We start from the raw sequence: 22,085 nt of genomic DNA, 5'->3' as shown, positions 1-22,085 counted from the left end.
AGTATTTAGAAGAAAATAGTGGCTACTAGAACCAGAATAACACTAAAATCAATTAACGACAATGGTGATGGCTGGTGTATAGGGCCAGTTTTGATTACGCATGATAGGAAATGAGGTTTAAAAAGTTTACATCAGACAAATATTTAAAAACACGTTGCACAGAGACCATGGCATTATCCCCCAAAAACAACGAAAGGTGTAGCGGAATGTGTTGTCTGTATAGTTCCTTGAAGTGTCTGTGTCTTGTTGTGTCGAGTGCCTTGCATGTGATTAGGATGTGGACTACGGATAGGCCCTCCCCACACCTGCTACACCCAGGTCTTGGAGAGCTAGTGAGCAGGTGTGAGTGTGTTACGTGAGTGTGGCCTATCCGCAACCTAGCTAAGGTAACTTCAATGTGTCTGTTATGTGAGTCAGTAGCGTATGGTCCCAAGTGAGGTTTTATTACATGTAACTTGTTATCTGTCTGTTCACTCCAGCGTGTTTGCCACGTGTTGTGAAGTTGGTGTCTGATGTGTGGCTTCATATCTTTGTACGGAAGTGTTGCTATGCCCACTGAATTCAAGAGTGTAGCAGCAGTGGCCATTTCATCTGCAGTTTCATTCCCGGCTATTCCGCAATGGCCAGGAACCCAACATATTGTTATTTCAAGACTTGATGCGTATGCCACCATAAGGCCCTTAAATACACGATTGATTACATAATTTTTTGAGCGTTTTCTAGACAAAAGTGCACGTACAACACTAAGAGAATCTGTAAAAACTATGGACTTTGGAATTTGATGCTGGACAATGTGGTCTAAAATAAGTAAAACGCCGTGTGCTTCAGCTGTAAAAATGCTGTTGTGGGAGTTCATTCTTTTTGCCATGTTAAAGTTCGGTCCATGCGCAGCACAAGACACAGCATCAGCTGTCTTTGATGCGTCGGAGTAAAACTCTGCACACTGGTACTTATCCTGTAGGAAGAGGAAATGCTGCATAATAACTGCCCTTGGTGCCCTGTTTTTGTCGAACTGCACAAAGGACAGGTCACAAGAAACATCCCTGGCTTGCCATGGTGCAGTAAAATCAATGATCGCTGTCTTGTGGATATATGAAAATGACACTGCTAGATCAGAAGCTTCTGCTCTCACTCTGAGAGGGAACGGCATGGGAATAGATGGGCGGTTTAAAAAGAGCTGCTGTGAGGATGCATCATGAATGGTCGAGTTAAGAGGATGATTTGTGAGAGACATGATTTTAGAGGCATACAACAGGTCAGTGTATATCCTCTGGTGATACAGGGACCATTTGTGGCACTCTGCATAGAGGCTTTCCACAGGGCTGGTGCGAAAGGCGCCACAAGCAAGGCGAAGCCCCAAATGCAGAACTGGGTCAAGCATTTTAAGTGCCGTTTTCGTTGCAGACCCATATACGACGCTGCCGTAGTCCAAGCGAGATCCAACCAGTGCAGTATACAGACGCAGGAGTAGCTGCTTGTCTGCACCGTACGATTGGTGAGAGACAACTTTAAGGATATTCATAGTTTTTAGGCATTTTTGCTTAAGCATTTTCAGATGAGGAAGAAATGTTAGTTTGTTGTCGAATATTAGGCCTAAAAACTTGTGCTCCTTTTTTACAGGAATCGACACGCCGTTTAGAGTAATGTCAGGGTCCACATGGATCCCGCGAACACGGGTGAACACAACGCAAGTACTTTTTACGGGGTTTAGCTTAAAGCCGTTTGTGTCCGCCCAGCCAGCAAGTTTGTTCACGCCGAGCTGGACTTGCCGTTCACAGATTGACGTATTACATGATTTAAAAGATATTTGCACATCATCTACATAAACTGAGCAAGAAATGGTTGGTGGCAATGCCTTACGGAGTGAGTTCATCTTCACTATGAAGAGTGTGCAGCTCAAAACACCTCCTTGAGGCACGCCATTTTCCTGAACATGTACATTAGAAAGTGCACTACCAATTCTTACACGGAAAGTTCGTTCAGACATGTAGCTAGAAAGAGTGCTAAGCATGTTGCCCGAAACACCGAATGACTTCAAGTCACTCAAGATGCCGTATCGCCATGCCGTGTCGTAGGCCTTTTCCATATCAAAGAAGACTGTAATGCAGAACTGTTTGTGAATGAGGGCATCTTTTATGTAAGATTCCAAGGCAACAAGCTGATCATTGGTGGAGCGCCCCGCCCTGAAGCCTGCCTGGCAGCTCTCGAGAAGACCGTTGTACTCGAGGAAGTACACGAGCCTGCGATTGATCATCTTCTCGAAGAGCTTGCACAGGCAGCTCGTCAGGGCTATTGGGCGGTAACTTGAGGGGGACGACGGGTCCTTTCCCTCCTTCAAGAAAGCCACTACAACGGCCTCCCTCCAAGAGTGTGGAACGTGCCCCGAAAGCCATATTTTATTATATAGATGTAGAAGTGCTTCAAGTGTGTCTGCGTGTAGGTGTTGTATCATTGTGTATGTAATGTTGTCTGGGCCTGGAGCTGAGGGTTTACACGTGCTTAGAGCAGCCCTCAGCTCATGTAGTGAAAACAGGGAGTTGTAAGAAGTCTGTGATTTGTTGTTGTCGCGTAGGGACTTCTTTTCACAACAGGCTTTATGTTTCAGGAAAGTGTTCGTGTAGTGTGCTGAACTGGACACGTGTTGGAAGTGTTGTGCGAGTGTGTCAGCCTGGTCTTCGAGTGTGTCCCCTGTAGTGCTGACCAGAGGCAGGCTGTGTGTTTGTTGTCCCTTGAGTTTGCGTATTCGTGTCCATACTTTCCTTGTGTCTGTGTAGGAGTTTATTGATGTTATGAATGTACGCCAACTCTCTCGTTTTGCCTCACGGCGCACACGTTTTCCTAACGCCTTGGCCCGTTTGAACAAGAGGAGGTTTCCCGACGTGGGGTACCGACGAAGGATACCCCACGCTTTGTTCTGGGCCTCTCGCGCCCGCCTACAGTCCTCATTCCACCACGGCCTCCGCTGATTGCGCGGGGCACCAGAGGCGTGGGGAATGGACTTTTCGGCGGCGTCGAGGATGTGCGCCGTGAGGAGTTGGGTAGATTCTTCAACGTGTAGGTGTCCTATGGATGTGTGGTGTAGTTTGGATGTCTCTGTAAATGTATTCCAGTTAGCTCGTGTTTCATTGAACCTATTATGGGAAGATGGACTGCATGGGCCTTTACCTATGTATGTTAGTGAGGTGGGGAAGTGGTCACTGCCATATGGGTCAGTTCCCACACCCCACTCGAGAAGAGGAAAGAGAACTGCGGAGCCAATCGCCAAGTCAAGACATGAGTATGTGTTGTGTCCTATGTTATGATATGTAGGCTGTTTATTGTTGAAAAGGCATGCTCCAGAGGATGTAAGAAACCTCTCTATCAGGCGACCCCGGGCATCCGTTCTGGAAGAGCCCCAAAGAGAGTTGTGAGCATTAAGGTCGCCTGTAAGGATGTATGGTTCGGGCAGTTGGTCAACCAGCGCCTCGAAGTCAGAGCTCGAGAGTGAGACATCAGGAGGAATGTATATGGAGCATACCGTTATCAACCTATTAAATATTATTAAGCGTATTGCTACAGCCTCAAGGACAGTGTTCAAGGTGACAGTGTGGCATGCTAAGGATTTGCGGGCAATTATGGCCACACCGCCAGAAGAGTGTGTGCAGCCATCCCTGTCTTTCCTGTATACCAGGTAACTATTCAAGAAATTTGTGTGTTTGGAATTAAGATGTGTTTCCTGGACACACATTAAACTTGGCTGATTGGCATGCAGAATCTCATGCACGTCGTCAAGATTATTCAGAAGGCCTCTGCAGTTCCACTGAACAATGTTTTCTCTTCCCATTATGATGTGTTAGAGCTACTGGAGTGTGATTATTTATGTAGGGTCTTTCGGGGCTTGCACTCTTGGAAGGGGTTTTCTGACCTTCTCTACTGACCTGGACGTCGCAGCCCGTTCCTTCCGCTGCGATGAAAGCCGGAAGGGCTCGACGTCCATGTCGTCATCTGATGGCAAGGGGGTGGCCAGCGGACTGGGCCCCCTTGACGTGGTACCCTTTCGGGGGTTCTTTGCCTGCGCTGCCAGTGCCGAAGCCGTGGGGAGCACCACAGGTGGCACAGGCAGTGAGGCGGGGGAGGGGGTCGCTGCGACTGCCTCCGTCTCCATCTCCGTGTCCTTGCATGTGCTTTGGGCCGGTGGAGAGGAGGAAACAGAGGGTGCAGCGGCATCCCCAACGGACGTGGATGCCACCACAGCCGCTGCTGACTTAGCAGGCGGTGCGGTGGCGGGTTGGGCCGCCAGAGGCAACCCAGGGGGGGGGGCGGGGGCGGGACCAAGTCCGACTCGCGGTACTGGGTCCCCGCCGAAACCAGACGCCGCTCCGCCCCCCGGCGAGCTGCGTCGGCGTACCTCCCCAGGGGAAAAGAGGCGAACCTCTTTCGCGCCTCGGGGAAGGTGATGTTTTCTGTTACCTTTTTGTTAATGATTTTTTTCTCTTGTTGAAACTTTTCACAGGCGCGAGAGTATGCTGCATGTGGACCCTGGCAATTCGGGCAGGTAAGGTTGGTTGCAGTGCAGTTGTCAGATAGATGATCATGCTGGCCACATTTGGCACATGTTGTTCTGCCACGACAGGAGTTGGTACCATGCCCGAACCTCTGGCACTTGAAACAGCGCCGCGGGTTCGGGATGTATGGCCGGACAGAACAACGGATGAAACCTGCGTTGATATGCTCGGGCAGTGTGCAGCGGTCGAAAGTCAGAATCAGATGTTTGGTGGGTATTTCTTTGTTCTCTCTCCTGATGACGATGCGCCTTACTGCTGTCACGCCTTGTTCTTTTAGGCCTTCGAGCAGATCAGTCTCTGTCTCGGTTAGAAGATCTGCCTCAGAGATCACACCTTGACAACTGTTGAAGCTGCGGTGGGGTGTGACCCTGATCTCCAGATCTGCCATGCGGGTTTGTTTCAGGAGGATTGTGGATTGCTGCTTGGTTTTAACTTCAACTAGCACTTCACCAGTTCTGAGTTTTCTGGAGTCATATGTTTTGCCGATGATACCTTCAAGGTATTTAGAAACAAGAAATACCGATTGGGAAGAAACCGGCTTCGATTTGTCCACAGATTCCATGATCAAAAAACGAGGGTAGTTATCTTGCTTTGGGAGCGAGATAGAAGGCAAAGAAGGAAAAGATACTTCGGTGCGGCCCCTTTTAGGGGGCCGATCACGGGGGGTTTTGATTTATCCATATAGCATAGGAAAAAGCAGGGAGACGGGGGTACTTTCTTCCTTGACCTTACCCTGGTAGTCAAAGAGGTCCCGGAGCTCCCTGCCTGGTGAACAGACAGGGAGCCCATCCGCCGGAGCTTGACCTGGGCTCCGACGGCCACCGTTCGTGGTTTCTAACCCTCCACCTATAAACACATCGCCACGGTTGGATCCAGCTTATGTTTGGGGGCTCGGGGTCCGCGGTATCGCCAGTACCGTCACCAAGATTGCTCAAGGTGCCCCGTGCGGGGGGCTGCCCGGTAAGGCATCGCTCAAGAGGGAGCCTTTCTCACCTTGTCTGGCGATCATGTCCATCTCATATTCTTTTCTCTCACGCGACGCGCCAACCTGGCATGAAATACACACTCGCTTCCTGCACCCGTCTGGAGTAGTTTTCGTGGCTGAGACTCCACCCGTCCCAAACATAACAAGGGTAGAGCTACACACGCACAATTTTTGGATTATTTATCAACAGCGGCTCGCAGTGAAGAGAAAAGCACAAGTTCGGATCGTTTGGATAAGCCCTGTCAGTAAGTACCGTATTTACACGATTGTAAGTTGACTCGAATGTAGGTCGACCCCCCCCAAAATTGCATCCCTCTCTCTCTCAAATAAATAAATAAATTTAAATAAATAAATAAATAAAGTGAGCACAGAAAGCAGCCCGTTTGAACGCTGCTGTGAACGAGTGCTGAGAGAGTTCTTCAGGCCCAGGGCACTCATGACAGACGGGATGATTCAGCACAACACGGAAGTGACACAAGCACGCAGTAACGCGGCCGCCTAGAAAATCGTATCACAAAGAGAAGCTCTCCTCTCAACTACCAATACCCCCCCTACGGCGGCTCTTCCATCAATGATCGATGCTCCCTCAAGAGCCGTACACTCGTGGTGTGCGCAGTAGATGTTAAAAAGAAAAGCTTTTGTATAAGCACCCGAAATAAACATGCATTGTGGGTTGAGCGGGAAATTTTATTCCCAATCATGAGAACACATTCACTGCTAGATGACAACCATTGAAGCTACCGGCAGCGGCTACTGCCGCGCGATATCAAAACAAACAACATGGCGGCTGACAGAAGCCGCCGCTCGTGATTTCCTTTGATTCGTGAGTACGTTACTCACATTCAAGAAGCGTTTTGTTCGTATCAAATAAACAAAATGAGTATAACCGAATCCCTTGAATCAACGCACGGCGCTGACGTAGGAACAATCATATCACGTTCAGTACACTTCCGGACACGCTGGTGGAAGGTTAGTCGCTCCAGGTACGGTGGACAAAGGGCACGGATGGGAACGCCAACTTTCAAAGTTGGCATCACCTTTATTGACACCAGAATGTATGCAATCGTAAACGCTACGCTTCGACCATAACCATAGAAACGAGGGTGTTACACTTTCCCCAGCTCAAAGCACCCCTGATGTCTCATTTCTCTTGCTGTTACGAGCCAAGTCGACCCCCCAACACTGGATTGTCAAACTTGAAAAAAGGGTCGACCTACAATCGTGTAAATGCGGTACCCTAACCTTTCACGGGCGATAAGGCACATTCCCACTGGCGATTTGTCTCGTCGCGCGACGGCGCGCGTCGCGCGATGAGGCGTTGAGGTGGTGTTCGCACTTGCGATGAGCCATGATGCGACTGCGTTCAGCGCAGCTGCTTCCCGACTTGTACATACGACCTCGTTGGTGCGTCAACCATTCGAAGTCAAAGAATACGCGACAAAAGCAGGTAGAAATCAAACTAAAACACATGCTACTAACCTGGAGCAATGCCGAAAGCATTTGCGGGTTGCGGGAGGAGCAGAAAATAACAAACTCACGAAGGCTCTTTTCAACATATTATTGCACGAAGAAATGCACACGCTTGCTTTCACGCCACAACACCCGCATCACGGCCCACAAATGTCGCTTCTTTTCACATGCGCAACGTTCTGACGCCTCCGAACTCTATGCGTGTTTACCAGTCGCCGATAGACGAAGAGGCTGCAAGTCAACCTACCGTCTCGCTGTCCACCTAGCTCTATTTACAATCCATACACGCTTCTCCACACTGATGAGTTCCACGCTATTCGTTGATTAGCGCACGCGCACGCTGAAGCCACTGACCAAAAAACCGATGCACACGGGAAGTTGCTTGCCGGCCCGACCCGGCGGGTACAGCGACAGCGAGCCAAGCGCCTGGCCGAGCCAGCCGAGCGAGCCAGCGGCGGTGGCGGCGGCGGCTCGTCCTCGCCCGCCCGCAGCGTTTGCATACCGGATGTAAAGAAACGTTTCGTTTCCGGCTACGTCAGCCTACTCCGCGGCCATGATTGGCTTACCGGTTTTGCGGGGCCGTCGCGCGACGAGGAAATTCGGTCCGAGAGCGATCGGCTCCGCCGTCGCAAAACGCCGAAAAGCGACGGCCGGCTCGTCGCTTTGCGACGTCGCTTTTAGTCGCGCGACGAGGCGCATCGCCAGTGGGAATGTGCCTATAAGGTTCAAACCGGGCACGGGCAAACTTCCTGCTGGGCATATTGCTTGCAGAAGCTTGGGCATTCACCGTGGTAGGTTACTGACTTCGCTAATTGCGCACCAATGCTTTTCCAAAACAAAACTGAAAGCATGATGGCAGACTATGAAGCGTGAGGGAAGCAGCCTGTCTTGTAATGTATAAGAGCTGTAGTCCGTGTTTTTTAAATTCGGTCAGCTCACGGAAAGTTTTGATTACATTTATTTCACGTGCTTAACCACTTAGGAACTGTTTATTTGAGGAAAACATTTATACGTGCTTCTCCAATGAGCTCTCACCATTCACAACTCTCGCGACGTCACAAACCGTAGTACCCGAAAGCGTACAGGGCATCATTGCCTGTTTTCACGTTTCTTGCGTTTTCTGCCTTATTAAACAACTGCTAGTTGCGAGAATGATGTATTTAGATTCTCGGCACCGTAATCTACCAATACAGGCCATCTTGTTTCCACCCTTTAGTGTCCCTTTAAAGCCTTAAAATTGAAGCTAAAATTAAATTTCCTTGGAAGAAAAAACACGTGAGCTGGGCTGACTCACAACTAGTGTAGTCTGTATTTTTTTTACCTAGTGGTTTCATTCGCTCATTGCAGTGATTTTACCTACAATTGCAGGTAGCCCTTGTTCAGAGTATGACTGACTAACAATTGATCTGCGTTTATCTATCGAAAAACCTAAAACCTAACAATGTGTAAGAAATGCCACGTTCTTAATCCTTCTTGGGGTCACTTCTTTAATACAAGAAAAGTGCTTTCATGGTTGGGTTTTTTCTTTCTCGTCACATCTTTAAAAGAGCAGGATGGCCCATGCAGTAAAATGCTAGAGGTTACAGTGAAAATTACAATAACTTACCTTTTCTGTGTATCGCTATCAAGGGGCAAAGTCAGTTACCCAGCACTTTGTCACCACGTAATGCAACACAATATTTCAGTTCCGAAGGAAAACTCGAGCCAATCACAATATTACAGTATAAAAAATGTTACTCAACTGAAAAAGCAGTCAACATGTGCTGCACTCTCAGACAATTCACGCACTGCCAACTCATTTAGAAATTCAAAGAAAATAAAACGAGAATGGGCTGAAAAAACCCCTCAAGGTGAAGCTCAGTTCATAGAAAATGGAAAAAGGTGGCAGCACGCTCCTGCAGATGCAGCACTTTTGCAGCATGGTGCAAACTTTAAACGCACCCCCACAGACGCACATGCAGGATGTACCCTTGGTGCTAACCACCACAGTCTAAATGTGTTGAGAATATACAGGCTGTCACTCAATCCAATTACTGTATAGGCCACTTACCTTGTTCTCGTCTTTCACCGGGATTCCACGGAACCTCGAGTACAGCCTCAGATGCTCCTTGGCTGTGAGTTCATCATACAAGGCATCAAACTGCGGACAGTAGCCAATGTACTGCTGTGCTTTGTTCAGCTCACGAGAGACACTGGAAGGAATACGAAGCAGCATTTTACTCATGAGATGCACCTACGATGCACTCACCGAAATGAGGTAGGGACAAAAAGTGGCCCTGCAAAATGAACAGTCTGCTAGACTAAGCAGTACGGGTGTGCAAAAAGCGATTTTCGGCTTCGAAGCGAATATGATGCGAACAATGACTTTGTTCGAATAGTTGCTATTAAAAGTGAATATTTAACAATTTCTAATTAAAAAAAACTGGCATTTATAATTTCTCAAGCAGGCTTCAGTAACTGGCCTGTGGAAAAATAATAGGGTTCGACAAATTTTCCTGTGGCATAAAACAAACATGCAGAAGCTATCCTGCTGCTTTTAGCTTTATTGATGCTACTATATTTTATATGGGGGCAACTTTCCTCTTATGTGGTGACCTTAACCACAACTGCTTCAGTATTAATGTATAATGGGGGTATACAAAAAGGACCTAAATGGCAGTTCCATGTATGTTCATGTCATTCCTAAGAAGGAAATTAATAAAAGGAACATTACAGGCTTTAAATAAAGATTAAACTGGGGACTCGAGGACTAGACAGTACCTATAGTGCATTCCAGAAGCTGCGTGCAGCACTGTGGAGGCTACATTGTTGTCAACAGCCCACCCAGTGAGGGCGCCTAACTCACCGCGAAGGAAAGAGACAGTAGGCGATGGGCCTCGCGGTTCCACCTGCCCAGAGAGGAGGCGGAGATGTCCTTTCAACGCCCTCTCCACAGTGAGTTAGGCGTGCTCAGTGGGCAGACTGTTGACAACAATGTAGCCTCCACAGTGCTGCACGCAGCTTCTGGAATGCACTATAGCTGTGCTTGTGCAATTGGCTGATCTCGAACAAACTAAGTGTTTAGTTTTATGGAATTGCAGCAGGAGATCATAGTTTTTCAAATAACAAATAACTTTGTGGCAATGGGACAATTAACAAATAACCGCAGTGAAGTCACGAGTGGCTTTATGAGTTATGGTGACACTGCAATATCTCTTGAGTGGCTTTTGCAACAGTGTCATAGCTTTTGAAGTGCAAAAGAAGTTTCTACTGTTTTCTCATGAGGCAATGTGAATTCAGGTGAGCTCAAGTTGTCCAATTCTAGTGGCTTTTATCGTACAAAATCCATGGCTGCATGTGGTTATTACAGGCTGAAGCACCCTCCTATCTTTTATCATGTTTTGCCAGGGATACCAAATTTCTTATTTCATCATTACAGTGCTGAGACAGTGTGCTCACTTCCCACTTTTGGCTGCTATCCTGAGCACGTCACAGGGCTTTTTTCACGTCATATATAATGGCGCAGTAAGTGCATAATGCGAAACCCGACATCTTGAACACTAATTCCTCACTGATGGCAGCGAAGTTTCCCATCAAACAAAACTGTAGTGAGGTATGGGCTGTCCAATCTTTTGAATAAGGCAAATTGAATAAGGCAAAGTTATATGCTGTCTTCATGGCCTTTTTAAAATCTTTTTATATCAGAAACAAAGGAGAGAAAGAGCAGCAATAACAAAAAGAGACACGGGGGGAAAAACCACTAATATTTCTGGGGTAATAGATACATCTATTCACCTGTAGCCATTTAGGTAAGCATCTCCAGATGTGATCTCGGTATCGCCTGTCAGCATTTTGAATGTCGTTGATTTTCCAGCCCCATTAACACCAAGCAGGCCAAAACACTGAAATAAAAAAAAAATTAGGCAATTAATTCTCACGCGACACAATACTTTGGACTTTGCGCAATGTTCTCTGATCATGTCTTCACACCAGATGATGGAACATACATAGCAACAAAAATTAATTTTTCAACATTGATTCCATACTGTCCTTCCAATCAATAAAGCTGAAACTGTCCATGAGGTGATTCAAGCAGGAAGTTGGAACTTATCAATCTATTGTACAAAACTTTGTGACTGAGTTGCACATTTTAGATTATTGTTGGAAGCATTACTGAGCTTACTTGTCAACTGATTTGTGGTGTGAACCTGTGCATATATTGCTCACTATATTCCTCCTCCTCCTTCAGATTTCCAACGCCTAGTGTTATGGCAATGCTACCAACATTCTGAAAGCCTTTATGCACACAGTGCTCACCCATTCAAGCTTTCAGCTTTTGCCCAGCAGCTACATTTATAAGTCTGTCTTGTGCAATGGCAATTTTGGTCAGTGTACTTGTCTGGATAGAAAATGTCAGCTCACTGCTTACGGAAAGCAGTGAGCTGACATTTATTTAGAGTGAGCTAAGCAAATGTGGTCACTAATGTTAGTGTAAGGAGAAAGATAATTCAGAACTGCAACCACACTGCAAGGTTTGAATGTGACCAACAGGCAGTTCAGGCTGTAAGATGGCTCAAAATTTTAACAGCAGTGACGCAACCCTCAATAAACAACTGTCATGTTTATAAACAAAGGAAGTGCCTCCAGTGCTGGTGACAAAGATGTTTAAGCAAATGCAATGAAGGCCACAATGACGTTAAAAATTTGAGAAGATTTTCATGTACTATAAAGGGCATACATTAGCACCTTGAGCAGCATATACCGACTGGATGTTAGTAACAATCTTTACCGAACACAAGCAATGAGTAAAGACACACTATCATCAATAGCAAGCACGGGCAAATGTCCGCAAATCATGTGCGCACACGCACATGCCGCTGACATCAAAAAATGGCATTGGCCAATGGCAGGCCAGCAGAGCTTGTCACGCGTTCCCCACAGCCTGCAGTGACAGGACACACAACAGCTTCCTTGTGTGTTTCTTTCCTTCCTTTTACAGCCTTCGCAAGTTAGAACTTCATTTGCAACTTTTCCTTTGAACATAACAGCTTGTCATAACGTAACGTGACCTGCCTGACCTTGCCAACAAAGAAAATCTGCAGGCACCTCTCACAATGTGATCGCCCCCCTCTTTTGCACTGCACTGACATTGGTGTGACCTCACACTGACATTTATATACAGTACACAACTACAGTTTGCTGCTATCAATACTACAAGTTGTAGTATTTACACAGACAAACAGAGTACCAATGTCGCTGTTTAAATATCCCACCCAGAAGCAAACAAACATGGGACGTTCCTGAGCCTGAACAAGGCACACTCTTCTTGCTCCTTCCATCCACTGTTCTTCATGCAGTTCGGTATTTCGATTACAGTGACACCCAACTCAGTAGTAACAGCGGAGAAATGTGCCCACATGTCTTCAAACACACTTAGCAAAAATTAAGACATGTTGCTGGAAAGCCGTAGATAAGAACCGCACAAAGCATCTTCCAGTTCTGCAACAATGGTAGGGAAAGCAACCGGTGGACAGTACCTCGCCTCGTGGGATCCTGAGGCATAGCCGGTCAACTGCCAGGTGCTTCCCCAATTTCCTCGTGTGGTATATCTGTGCAGACAGACAGGGGAATGTACTGAGCCCGGCCTTTTCAGCAAGCCAATGAGCAAAGCCAAAAGAAAAGAAAAAAGAACTACTCTCACGAAATGCTGCAATGAATTACCTTTGTCAGATTTACGAGGCACAGTGCATCAGAGTCTGTCTGGCCGTTCAGAACTCGTCGTCTCTCATTTTGAACGTCCTCATCTTCAGCAACGTTGAGAGCTTCGGGCACAGCCACTTTCCTGTAATTCACGAATAAGCAGAGCTCACAGTGACAGACAAGTCAGTGTGTAGTTGGATAGACTAAGACTGGATACGCACAAAAGCAGCTGACCCAAACATTGCATTATGATGTGCGAGTGATAATTTGGAAACAAGTACCGCAATATTACATTAAGCTATTGCTCGGGGGTGCCCAATTTCTCACCATGCATTGCTCATGCCTACTTACTTTCCAACAATTTATAAAGAACATTTGATCCCTTAATCTACCCTGCAAGATTCATGTTTTGACAAAAGTCTTTCTTTTAATTACTGCACTGCTAATTTTGTCGTTCATTCATTCCTCCTCACATCAAATTTCTTTGAGCCTCGATGAGCCATGTACAGTCTTTGTCAAAATTTTGTGGGCCACGGCGACCGAGATTGGAGCAGGCGCGCAGCCAAGCAGGGGCGCTGCGCTTGCCGCTGTCGGCTGGTTACGCCGCTAAAGAGAGTGAGGGGAACTTTTGCGCTTCCTTTCGCTGAATGGCTGGCGCGATAAGTGCAGCAGTTTCTCAGAGCAGGTGCACTTCGCTTCAGCGCAGGCACTTTGCACAGCACTTGTCGCGCTGGACACACTACAAAAGCAAGAGCAAAAATTCCCCTCGCTCTCTTTAACCGCGCAACCAGCCGACAGCGGCAAGCGCAGCGCTCCTGCTCAGCCACGCGCCTGCTCTGGCCACGGTCGCTGTGGCCGACAAAATTTTGACAAAGACTGTACATTCATGGCAAAGAAAATTCAGTAAAGAAGCACAATCTACCTAAGATAACCCCAATAAATTTTCATTCGAATTGAGAAGTCAAGGAGTTTGCATTTAAGAAAATTGAAGAACGCAATCTTTTTGGCAATTTAAACCTGGTCTCCAACAATAAACACAATTACCATTGAATTGCTGTCTATTTCTGTAGCTTCATCACCGTAAGTGCACCAGATGGGAGTAGAATTTCTATGTGTACCTTGTGAGAATTTAGAGTGATCAGGACCAGACAAGGCATTAAGTTCTCACTTACTTTGGCTTAAGGAAAAAGTTGAACTCCAGGAGAAGTGTGAGCACCAAGAAGAGCATTCCTGACAACGCCATGGCAAAGAGGTTTCTTGTTACCAAGTCCCAAGCAAATGGCGACCTCATCCTGTCGTAGCGACCTGCAAAGAACATGCGATTTTGCTCGCTGCCGTAAATGGCCCGGCAATAAAAATAAATGCAGCTGGAAGTTTTACATGTTAGGACTTAAAATTACCTGTTTTAAACAAGAAGAAGTTTTGGTACTCATTGAAGGCAATGTCCATAAGCCCTCTCCCGAGGCAATAGTTTGGAAACATAAGAAAAATGGCCTTGAGCAGGTGGTGCACTTCTCCAAGGTACTGCAAAGGAACAAGAAAGAAGCTTGATTCATGAACACAAGAACAACTAAAATCTTAAATGTGGCACAGGTAAGAACAATTGTGGAAGAAAATTACTGTATACTATACTGTAGTGCTATTACAAGCATGCATCTCAGTTAGGATGCAAGAAGCTACAGTGAACATAAGCATCCACTTTTATTTATTTCATTCATTATTTATTTATTTAGAAACACTGCCAATCTTGTGAGAGATAATAGCAAATTGGCGAAAAAAAGTACATTGAAGTGTAAAAATGCATCACAGAATGTGATAGTCAATACTAAAAGCACAGCAATACAGCGCACAATAATGTATTATAACAGAATGGTTTCAGTAACCATGGTGTGCATATTACACTCTGAGATGGCATATTACTGGCGTTTTACACTCTGACATCACTAAAACGAAGTCACACAGTTTCCTGACTGAAAAGATTTACAGTTGATTGATTCTTTAGGCAACACATACAAGTATAAAAGGAGTTGTATTGTAAAAGGCTGATAACTCAGAATAACACATAGAAACACATGGTGACCACAGTTTATAATACGTCTCGTGCCAGATGGTCAGAGCTAAATAAAATTAAATTTGCACAATTGGTTTTTCCACAAGTTTTAAAAATGTGGTCATTGAAGTAGTACTCGTGACGGATGGGCTCGTTTGTTCCATTCGCGTATCGTAGAGGGAAAAAGGAGTTCTTGAGACAGTCAGTGCATCAAGGGAATTCAGTGAGTGTAAAAGAGTGCTTATTACGCGTAGGTCATGTCTGTACTACCGAGATAAGGTTTGTAGTACTAACGTTTGTCTGATTATGAAGCAATTGGAGCATAAAATTTAAACACGCTAATTTCGGCCTTTTTTGCATGGTCAGCAATTCAGCTTTTTTAATAAGTCGGAAGGTGACTCTGTTATTTTGTATTTGCTGAATATAAACCTTTCCGTTGTATTGCTTCAGCTTTGTTAATAAGCACTCTTCCCAATATTAGGAAGTGGGCATGCGTTTTGCCCACACTTATGGCAGCACCTAGTGCTATGTCAGTTATGTTTCCAAATTTTCCCCAAGATCACATGATAGCACTGAAACAAAACTTACCGCATCATAAGAGAAAACTTCAAGCAAAAAGCTGGTGACAATACAAGTGATTCCAACAAAAAGGTTGATCACAATGAGGAAAATGTACGCAGTGCTTGGCTCCTTGAAGACAAATGAAACCGGGTACATCACTGGGGTAATTGACCACCTGGAGGGAGCAAAATACAACGATGTGAAATACAGGAAGATTGCAGATTAGTTTTTATCACAAGCATTTTCACAGCTCACCCATAAAGAAGAAACAGAGACAGCACGGCTGGGAAGTTCTTGGCCGATGTGTACGCCGGGATATCGAATATGAGGAGGATGAGAACACAGCAGGTTGCTGGAACCACGTAGCTGCACTGCAAGGGGAGATACGGGCAATGCTCCGAGACCGGCAGAGCCCAAAAGGCGCACCAATGCACTGAGGAGCAACACAGGTTGCTGCATGTGGCTGCTCACTGGCAAACAGCTTGTGCGCTTCTTTGCCGCTGCACACCATTCCTGTAGGTGAAACGACTGCTGATCCTGAACGGCAGCTGACGTTGTCTTTTTTTTTTTTTTTTTTTCTTCTTCCAATAATGGATATTTGGGAGTCGAGTTTGGAGGTGCACACTAATTTAGGTTTTAAAAATCTTGTCTTCTGTGCTTAATTTTGCTTCCCCTTCTTAAAGCGCAGCTAGCCTTACTAAACAACCGGAAAGCAAACGTAGGTCGGCTCAACAGGCCATAAAATGAAGAATGATAGGAGCAACACTTAGGGACAGGAAACGAGCTTCCTGGATCAGGGAGCAAACTCGAGTATAGAATATTATAGTTCAAATAAAGAAAAAGAAATGAACGTGGGCTGGCCATGTAGTGAGACGACCGACAGCCGGCGGACCACCAGGGTAACAGAGTGGATGCCAAGAGGTGGGTCTAGAAAAAGAGGAAGGCCAACAACACAATGGAGGGACGAAATAAGGAAATTTGGAGGCAAATAATGGACTTGAGCAGCGCAGGGCAGGAGCGGTTGGAGGTCAATGGGAGAGGCCTTCGTCCTGCAGTGAACCTAGGTAGGCTGTTGTTGATGATGATGATGATATACATTGCTAGGGTTTCGTGCCTTTTTCCTGTGCCTGTGCAAAAATGCCTCGCAGCTTTAAGGGGGGACACTGCTCTTAAAAAAACTTTTTTAATTTTTAAGTAAACTCTGTGAAACTTGTCAGTCTTGCTGCTTTTACCCCACTGATTTCAAATATGGCATTATTTTTTCAGTTGGTCAATTAGGTCCTGAGATAATTAGAGGTAATTAACCATTTTTGGAGGAACAATAGACAAAAGTGTGTTGGTCAGAAAACTGTAATCTTTACATTTTCCAACACTATGAACCCTGGTGAGTGCAATAAGACAATCAGTATTTTGATGCATCGCTTGCAACTAATTTTACAGCTCATTAAACCTTGGTGGCACCAGTGGCAAGGAGCCATTTTGAGTGCCAACTTCAAACATTGAAGTTTAATGAGCTCGTCGTCTAGTTCTGTCAAAACTTTCCCAACAAAAATTATATGACAAGAGACCGCTAACACAACTCTATCCTTATGCCGAGTTTCGTTCACTTGTCACAATTATTTCACAATAAATGAGTTAGTATTTTTGTTCAAAATTCTGTGTCACCTCTGTGTCATGTGCTAAACAGCTTCACTGGTCATCCAACTCCACGGAGTGGGATGGCGCATGATATTTTTCTTTTACTTTTGTTTTTCCAGTTGTGAAAACCACATGCGCATTAGAATCTAGGGCACGCAAGGGTTTGTGTTAGTGAAATAGCCCATCAAATTGTTTGTTTAAAAGCCAAGTAGACTTGAAGGGATATTTACACCAAACAAAAAGTATTTTTGCACAGTATGGTATTTTTAAGCATCTTTTCTGTTACTCGTATCAAGCCATGGAAATGTTAAAGAAAAAAATTAACTACCTCAATTTTTGTACTGAACAAACACAGAAATTTTCAAGCAGCCCACGAGAAAAACATGCACTGGAAGCAATTAGCTTTCACTTACAATGTCCCAGAAGTAGTTTGCCAACCAGTAGACTACTGGATTAACACCACTGACAATCTGCAGGTGCTTGGCTTTGGTGTAGCGCTCATAGACGAGAAACAGCACGAAACTCGCTGGCACAAATGACATTGCCACAATGATGAAGATGGCAATCAGGACATCAGTGCCTTGTAAGCTGGAAGGAAGAGCAAGCAATGGGCAAAGAGGGCATCACCAGCTGCAAATGAGACCAACTAAGCTGCCGCACCTGGGGAAAAAGATTTCATCTGAGTCAAACAATTTCAATCCTGGAGAACTTAGTGCCTTTACACATAATAATTGTCTTTCTGGCCTCTCAATGTGGAAGTCTACAATGGCATGACTTCAAATACATGTAGTTATATGCCTTAAACCCTTTAAATCTTGCAACAAAACAAACGAGAACTTAGATTAGCCTCAGCCAAACAACACATTAAAATATTTTTAATAGAACATAAAGAGTGCGATGCAGAAATATTTACTTACATTTGGTCTTTAGACAGCAGGAATGACGTGTCAGTCATTGGGTGATTTACCACAGTGATTCCTGCGCAGAAAAACAGGAAAAAAAACTGACAATAAAATACAAAGCCTACAACCTACAACATCCTTATTACTTGTGCCATACTAGCTAATGAAGACTGCTTCAGGGGTGTGGGCTAGAGTACGTGATCTCAGGGGTGCCCTGACTAGCTAGGCTCCCATAGCCACAGTGACCTCACACCAAGGCAGCAAAACGCCCGAAGTACCAAAATCTGTGGCAAAGGTAAGTGTGCTTAACCACTGTACTTAATAGGCACACATCTTTTTGATTGATTGTGGGGTTTAACATGCCGACGTTACACAGACGATGAGGCATGCCGTAGTGGAGGGCCCCGGATTAATTTTGACCACCTGGCTATCTTTAACGTGCAGCGAAATCTCGAAACACACAAGCATTTTCGCTTTTCACATCCGCCTGAAAAGCGGCTGCCGCGACACATCTTTTTAGAGACATATAAGCGCAAATGTGCTTGTACATTTATGTTTACAGTGCACTACATGCCACCGTACATTTGTCCCACACTCTTCTCCACACAGTGCTACTGAATGTAGCCGAGGCCAAAAATGCGGCGCTTTCATTAGGCAAAATTTATGCTTACCATAGGTGGAAGGGTGCCCCTTTTCAGGTGGAAGATTAGCCCTCAGAATGGCATTGTTGATGCTGTTAACATAGGTAGGCATTGCGTGGTAGCCCTTGTTGTTGTACCACACCTGACGTAACCAAAAAGGGAAGTCAATTAATTAATCTAATGCACTTAAAAGCACCCGCTGCTCTTCAAAGAGCAAAAATTTCATTAAGAACTGTTTATTGTTAATGAAATAAAAGGCATAATATAGCACCACAAGAGTGCTGCACTTGTGCTGCAGCCAAGGGTGCCCACATAAACGGCAGCTGGTGGTTTTTGCTTTCCGCTACGTCAGTAAAACTGGAAGGACCCCCGAGCAGGTGTCAATTATTGAACACCAAGGCACCGTGCACCACAAAAACTATTTCTGGTGCCTACTGTTTTTCCTGCCACTTCACTCAAGAGATTTTATTATTATGCTCTTATTTGAAGCCCTGGAGTAAAGTTGCAAACTTGTGTTGTTTTTCATGGTCCATATGCTACTGTACCTGCCTAAATGTCAATGAACACACATGCACATTTTCATTAGATGCACCTCTCCGGTGCCCTGTGGGCCATGACAGAATTTAAAACAAACCCAGGATACTGAACCAACAGTTAATTCAAACAGAAAAACCATGTCTAAACCATTATTTTTTTATTGAGCCTGAGCAAAAGCTAATGTTCTCAGAAAATGCCTGAAGACAAGCCAGAATCGAAGAAGAGAAATACAGTCTACAATCATTACAGAGAATCCGGCAACAACAGACTTCGGGTTACAACAGAGCATTTCTGCTGGTTTGTTTGCTCCCCATGCATTTTAAGTGGAGTCCACTCCACTCATAACAGACCCAGCTGTAGCAGACTATCAGCTACTACAGACTAAATTTTGGGTGAAATTTGTTTTGAATGAATGTCAATAGTGAATTTTCATAGCGCCGTCACCCGATATGTTTTTTTTTTTTTTTAAAGGGACCCTGCAACACTTCGTGCAGTGCAAGTAAACCTGCGCGACGTTTAGATTAGGCTTCCAGGAACACCCGAGCCAAATATTACACGTGCACGTGAAGCGGTAAGCGCGCAAATCGCCGTGAAAGACGCGGAAAAATTAACCGCTCTCTCTTCAATTCTCCTCATTATGCACCCCTGGCATGGCCTCTGCGACGTCAATTGGGCCATGGCTGTCCTGGTTGTCCTATTAGCTGTCGCCGGTCAACTTCGCGGTTAAATTCTGGCATTTCCTGTGAAGGGACCCTGTGAAGGGACCTTTAAAGGGACCCTGCAACACTTCGTGCAGTGCAAGTAAACCTGCGCGACGTTTAGATTAGGCTTCCAGGAACACCCGAGCCAAATATTACACGTGCACGTGAAGCGGTAAGCGCGCAAATCGCCGTGAAAGACGCGGAAAAATTAACCGCTCTCTCTTCAATTCTCCTCATTATGCACCCCTGGCATGGCCTCTGCGACGTCAATTGGGCCATGGCTGTCCTGGTTGTCCTATTAGCTGTCGCCGGTCAACTTCGCGGTTAAATTCTGGCATTTCCTGTGACGATCAGCCGTCGTCGGTGCTGTCTATGAACCTCTTCTATGTCTGAACCTGTCCGCATGCTTTTGGTGTTTCTTTTGTTTTGAGTGCGCGCGGGGTTTGAGTGACGAACTAAATATTCCACTTTCAATGAGCCCACTCGACAACAAACGTTTATTGCTCCAAAAACGCCCTACCAGCCTGAGCGCTTGCTTGCGAGCAGGCCACCATGCCTGCTTTTTTGTGGCACCAGACCGGAAATAGACCCGTCCACGTTGCGGGGAAAAGGACGAAACTCCCCGGCCTGTGACATATTGAAGGCCGCTGAACAGAACGCCGCGCGCCGCCCCCATCTCCGGGAGAGAGTGCGCAGCTTTCGTCGCGTTGTCTGCGGTCGAGTTGAGAGGGAACATTTATGCACGATTTTTCATCACGCGTAGTTTCGATGATAGTGAACGAATTTTCAAAATTTTTGCGGGAGGAGATTGCTGGGACAATAGACTTTACCCCAAAATACATTCCGAGTAGTCGATGGTAAGTGTTGCAGGGTCCCTTTAACAAGGAAACTACTACGCCTGGCAACATTGTTGGCGTAAGACAAATCGTTGGCGTAGGACGGGTCATTGGCGCAGTCAAGCCAAGCCAGTGCCAATAGCCCTTTTTTATTTCATTTTTTTGTGCGACCAGCGGTACGGTAACTGATTTCACTGTCGGATAAACTAAGCATAATTAACGCTGTCGAACATGGCGAAAAGCAGGCCGACATTGCCAAAAGTACGAGCCTGCTTAAGCAGACAGTCTGCTCGACCGTTAAGAACAAGGACACTGCAGAAAAACGCGACTCCGGTGAGATTGGCGAACGGCGCTTCCGAATACGCTAAGTGTCTCACCCAAAGGTCGAGTCTGCCCTCGTCACAGTTTTTTTATGTAATAAAGAACTCAGGTCCAGTGAAATTCAGCATTTATTATTCTCACGCATGCATCGGTCCCGTTCCGTTCGATGACAAGTGTAAGAAATGCCTCTAGCAGGGGGACGGTTCCCATCCATTGTGTGCAATTTGCCGCTGGCCGTGTGGAATCCAACTGGACTAACTATCGATTTCACGGCTGTCCTTCATCAGATTATTTCATATCAGCTGTTTTACTGACAAGACTAAGATCAGTAAAAAATGTGGAAGCTGCCTCGGGGAAACGCCGGGCAGCAATACAATTTGTTTCACGAGCGGTTTCAGGTTAACCTGCCTCGTCACGAAGCGTTTGAAAAGAGCCTGGCTCATTCTGCTGGCCATGACTGATTTTTATAGCTGGTTACTAATTGCTCCTAGTTATATTCTTGCTAATAAGCTCAGCTTAGCGTGTGTCTCTATGCACTCAACCGCATGTGTTAGGCATTTTCCAAGTGTCGGTGCTAGCTTCGAAAACAGCGTTGGGCAATTCTTTTCCCCCGCATGAATGCTGTGCAGAGATGCTGCAGGCACGTAGAAAGAACAAATTGTCTGTAGCATGTATATGTAATACTGGTCAAAGTTCCCACGTTATGCTCATGTACTCCCCTCCCCCTGTTCGAATACTGTAAGCCTCAGATTATTTTTTTCCAGACATTATTTTTTTCCAGACTAAGAGGGTTCATCGTAACAGGCGTAGACTAGTAGTAATGGCAACGTTTCCCACTTTATTTAAAATAAATGGTTTAGACATATAATAACTGGTATCAATCAGAGATGTTCCCTTTTTGCTAAATAAGATCATAGCAACAGCCATTACCACAATTTTTTGTCGTTTTCTCATGGACCATTGGTCAGAGTTAGGGATGGGCGAATATTCGGTATTGTCAAATATTCGATCGAATAGCTCTCTATTCGTTATTCGCTTCGATCCGAATGCAGGTATTCGATATTTTCGAATTATTCGATGCTCCCGAATAGGCAGCTAAAAGCCAAGCTTTTCGGTCAAGCTTTCCGAGAGTTACCCCAGGCTTGGCTCAAGACCCACCAACGCGGACATTTCTATTATCAGTGCCGGCACTGCCGAGTTGCTGCCTTGCCTAGAGGTTC

General features: G+C 45.6%; 1 protein-coding gene across 1 annotated transcript in view; it reads right to left on the bottom strand.

Moving 5' to 3' along the window:
• Nucleotides 1-22,085, bottom strand: part of LOC144150561 (ATP-binding cassette sub-family A member 2-like) — a 132,113-nt gene that overhangs the window by 29,410 nt on the left and 80,618 nt on the right. Inside the window, exons 34-44 of the mRNA XM_077682162.1 lie at nt 18,501-18,612; nt 17,845-17,905; nt 17,341-17,515; nt 15,545-15,660; nt 15,317-15,464; nt 14,079-14,202; nt 13,851-13,983; nt 12,700-12,820; nt 12,516-12,587; nt 10,774-10,880; nt 9,050-9,191 (exon numbers count right to left, since the gene is read on the bottom strand). Coding sequence (XP_077538288.1) covers nt 9,050-9,191; nt 10,774-10,880; nt 12,516-12,587; nt 12,700-12,820; nt 13,851-13,983; nt 14,079-14,202; nt 15,317-15,464; nt 15,545-15,660; nt 17,341-17,515; nt 17,845-17,905; nt 18,501-18,612 — 1,311 coding nt within the window. The remainder of the gene's footprint in view (nt 1-9,049; nt 9,192-10,773; nt 10,881-12,515; nt 12,588-12,699; nt 12,821-13,850; nt 13,984-14,078; nt 14,203-15,316; nt 15,465-15,544; nt 15,661-17,340; nt 17,516-17,844; nt 17,906-18,500; nt 18,613-22,085) is intronic.

Source organism: Haemaphysalis longicornis, unplaced genomic scaffold, assembly GCF_048455015.1.
Source record: "Haemaphysalis longicornis isolate Haplotype H1 unplaced genomic scaffold, Haemaphysalis longicornis Haplotype H1 scaffold_1, whole genome shotgun sequence".
In the NCBI taxonomy this organism is placed as follows: domain Eukaryota; kingdom Metazoa; phylum Arthropoda; class Arachnida; order Ixodida; family Ixodidae; genus Haemaphysalis; species Haemaphysalis longicornis.
Note: the sequence above shows the minus strand (reverse complement) of the source record. Positions and strands in the feature narration are given on the sequence as shown.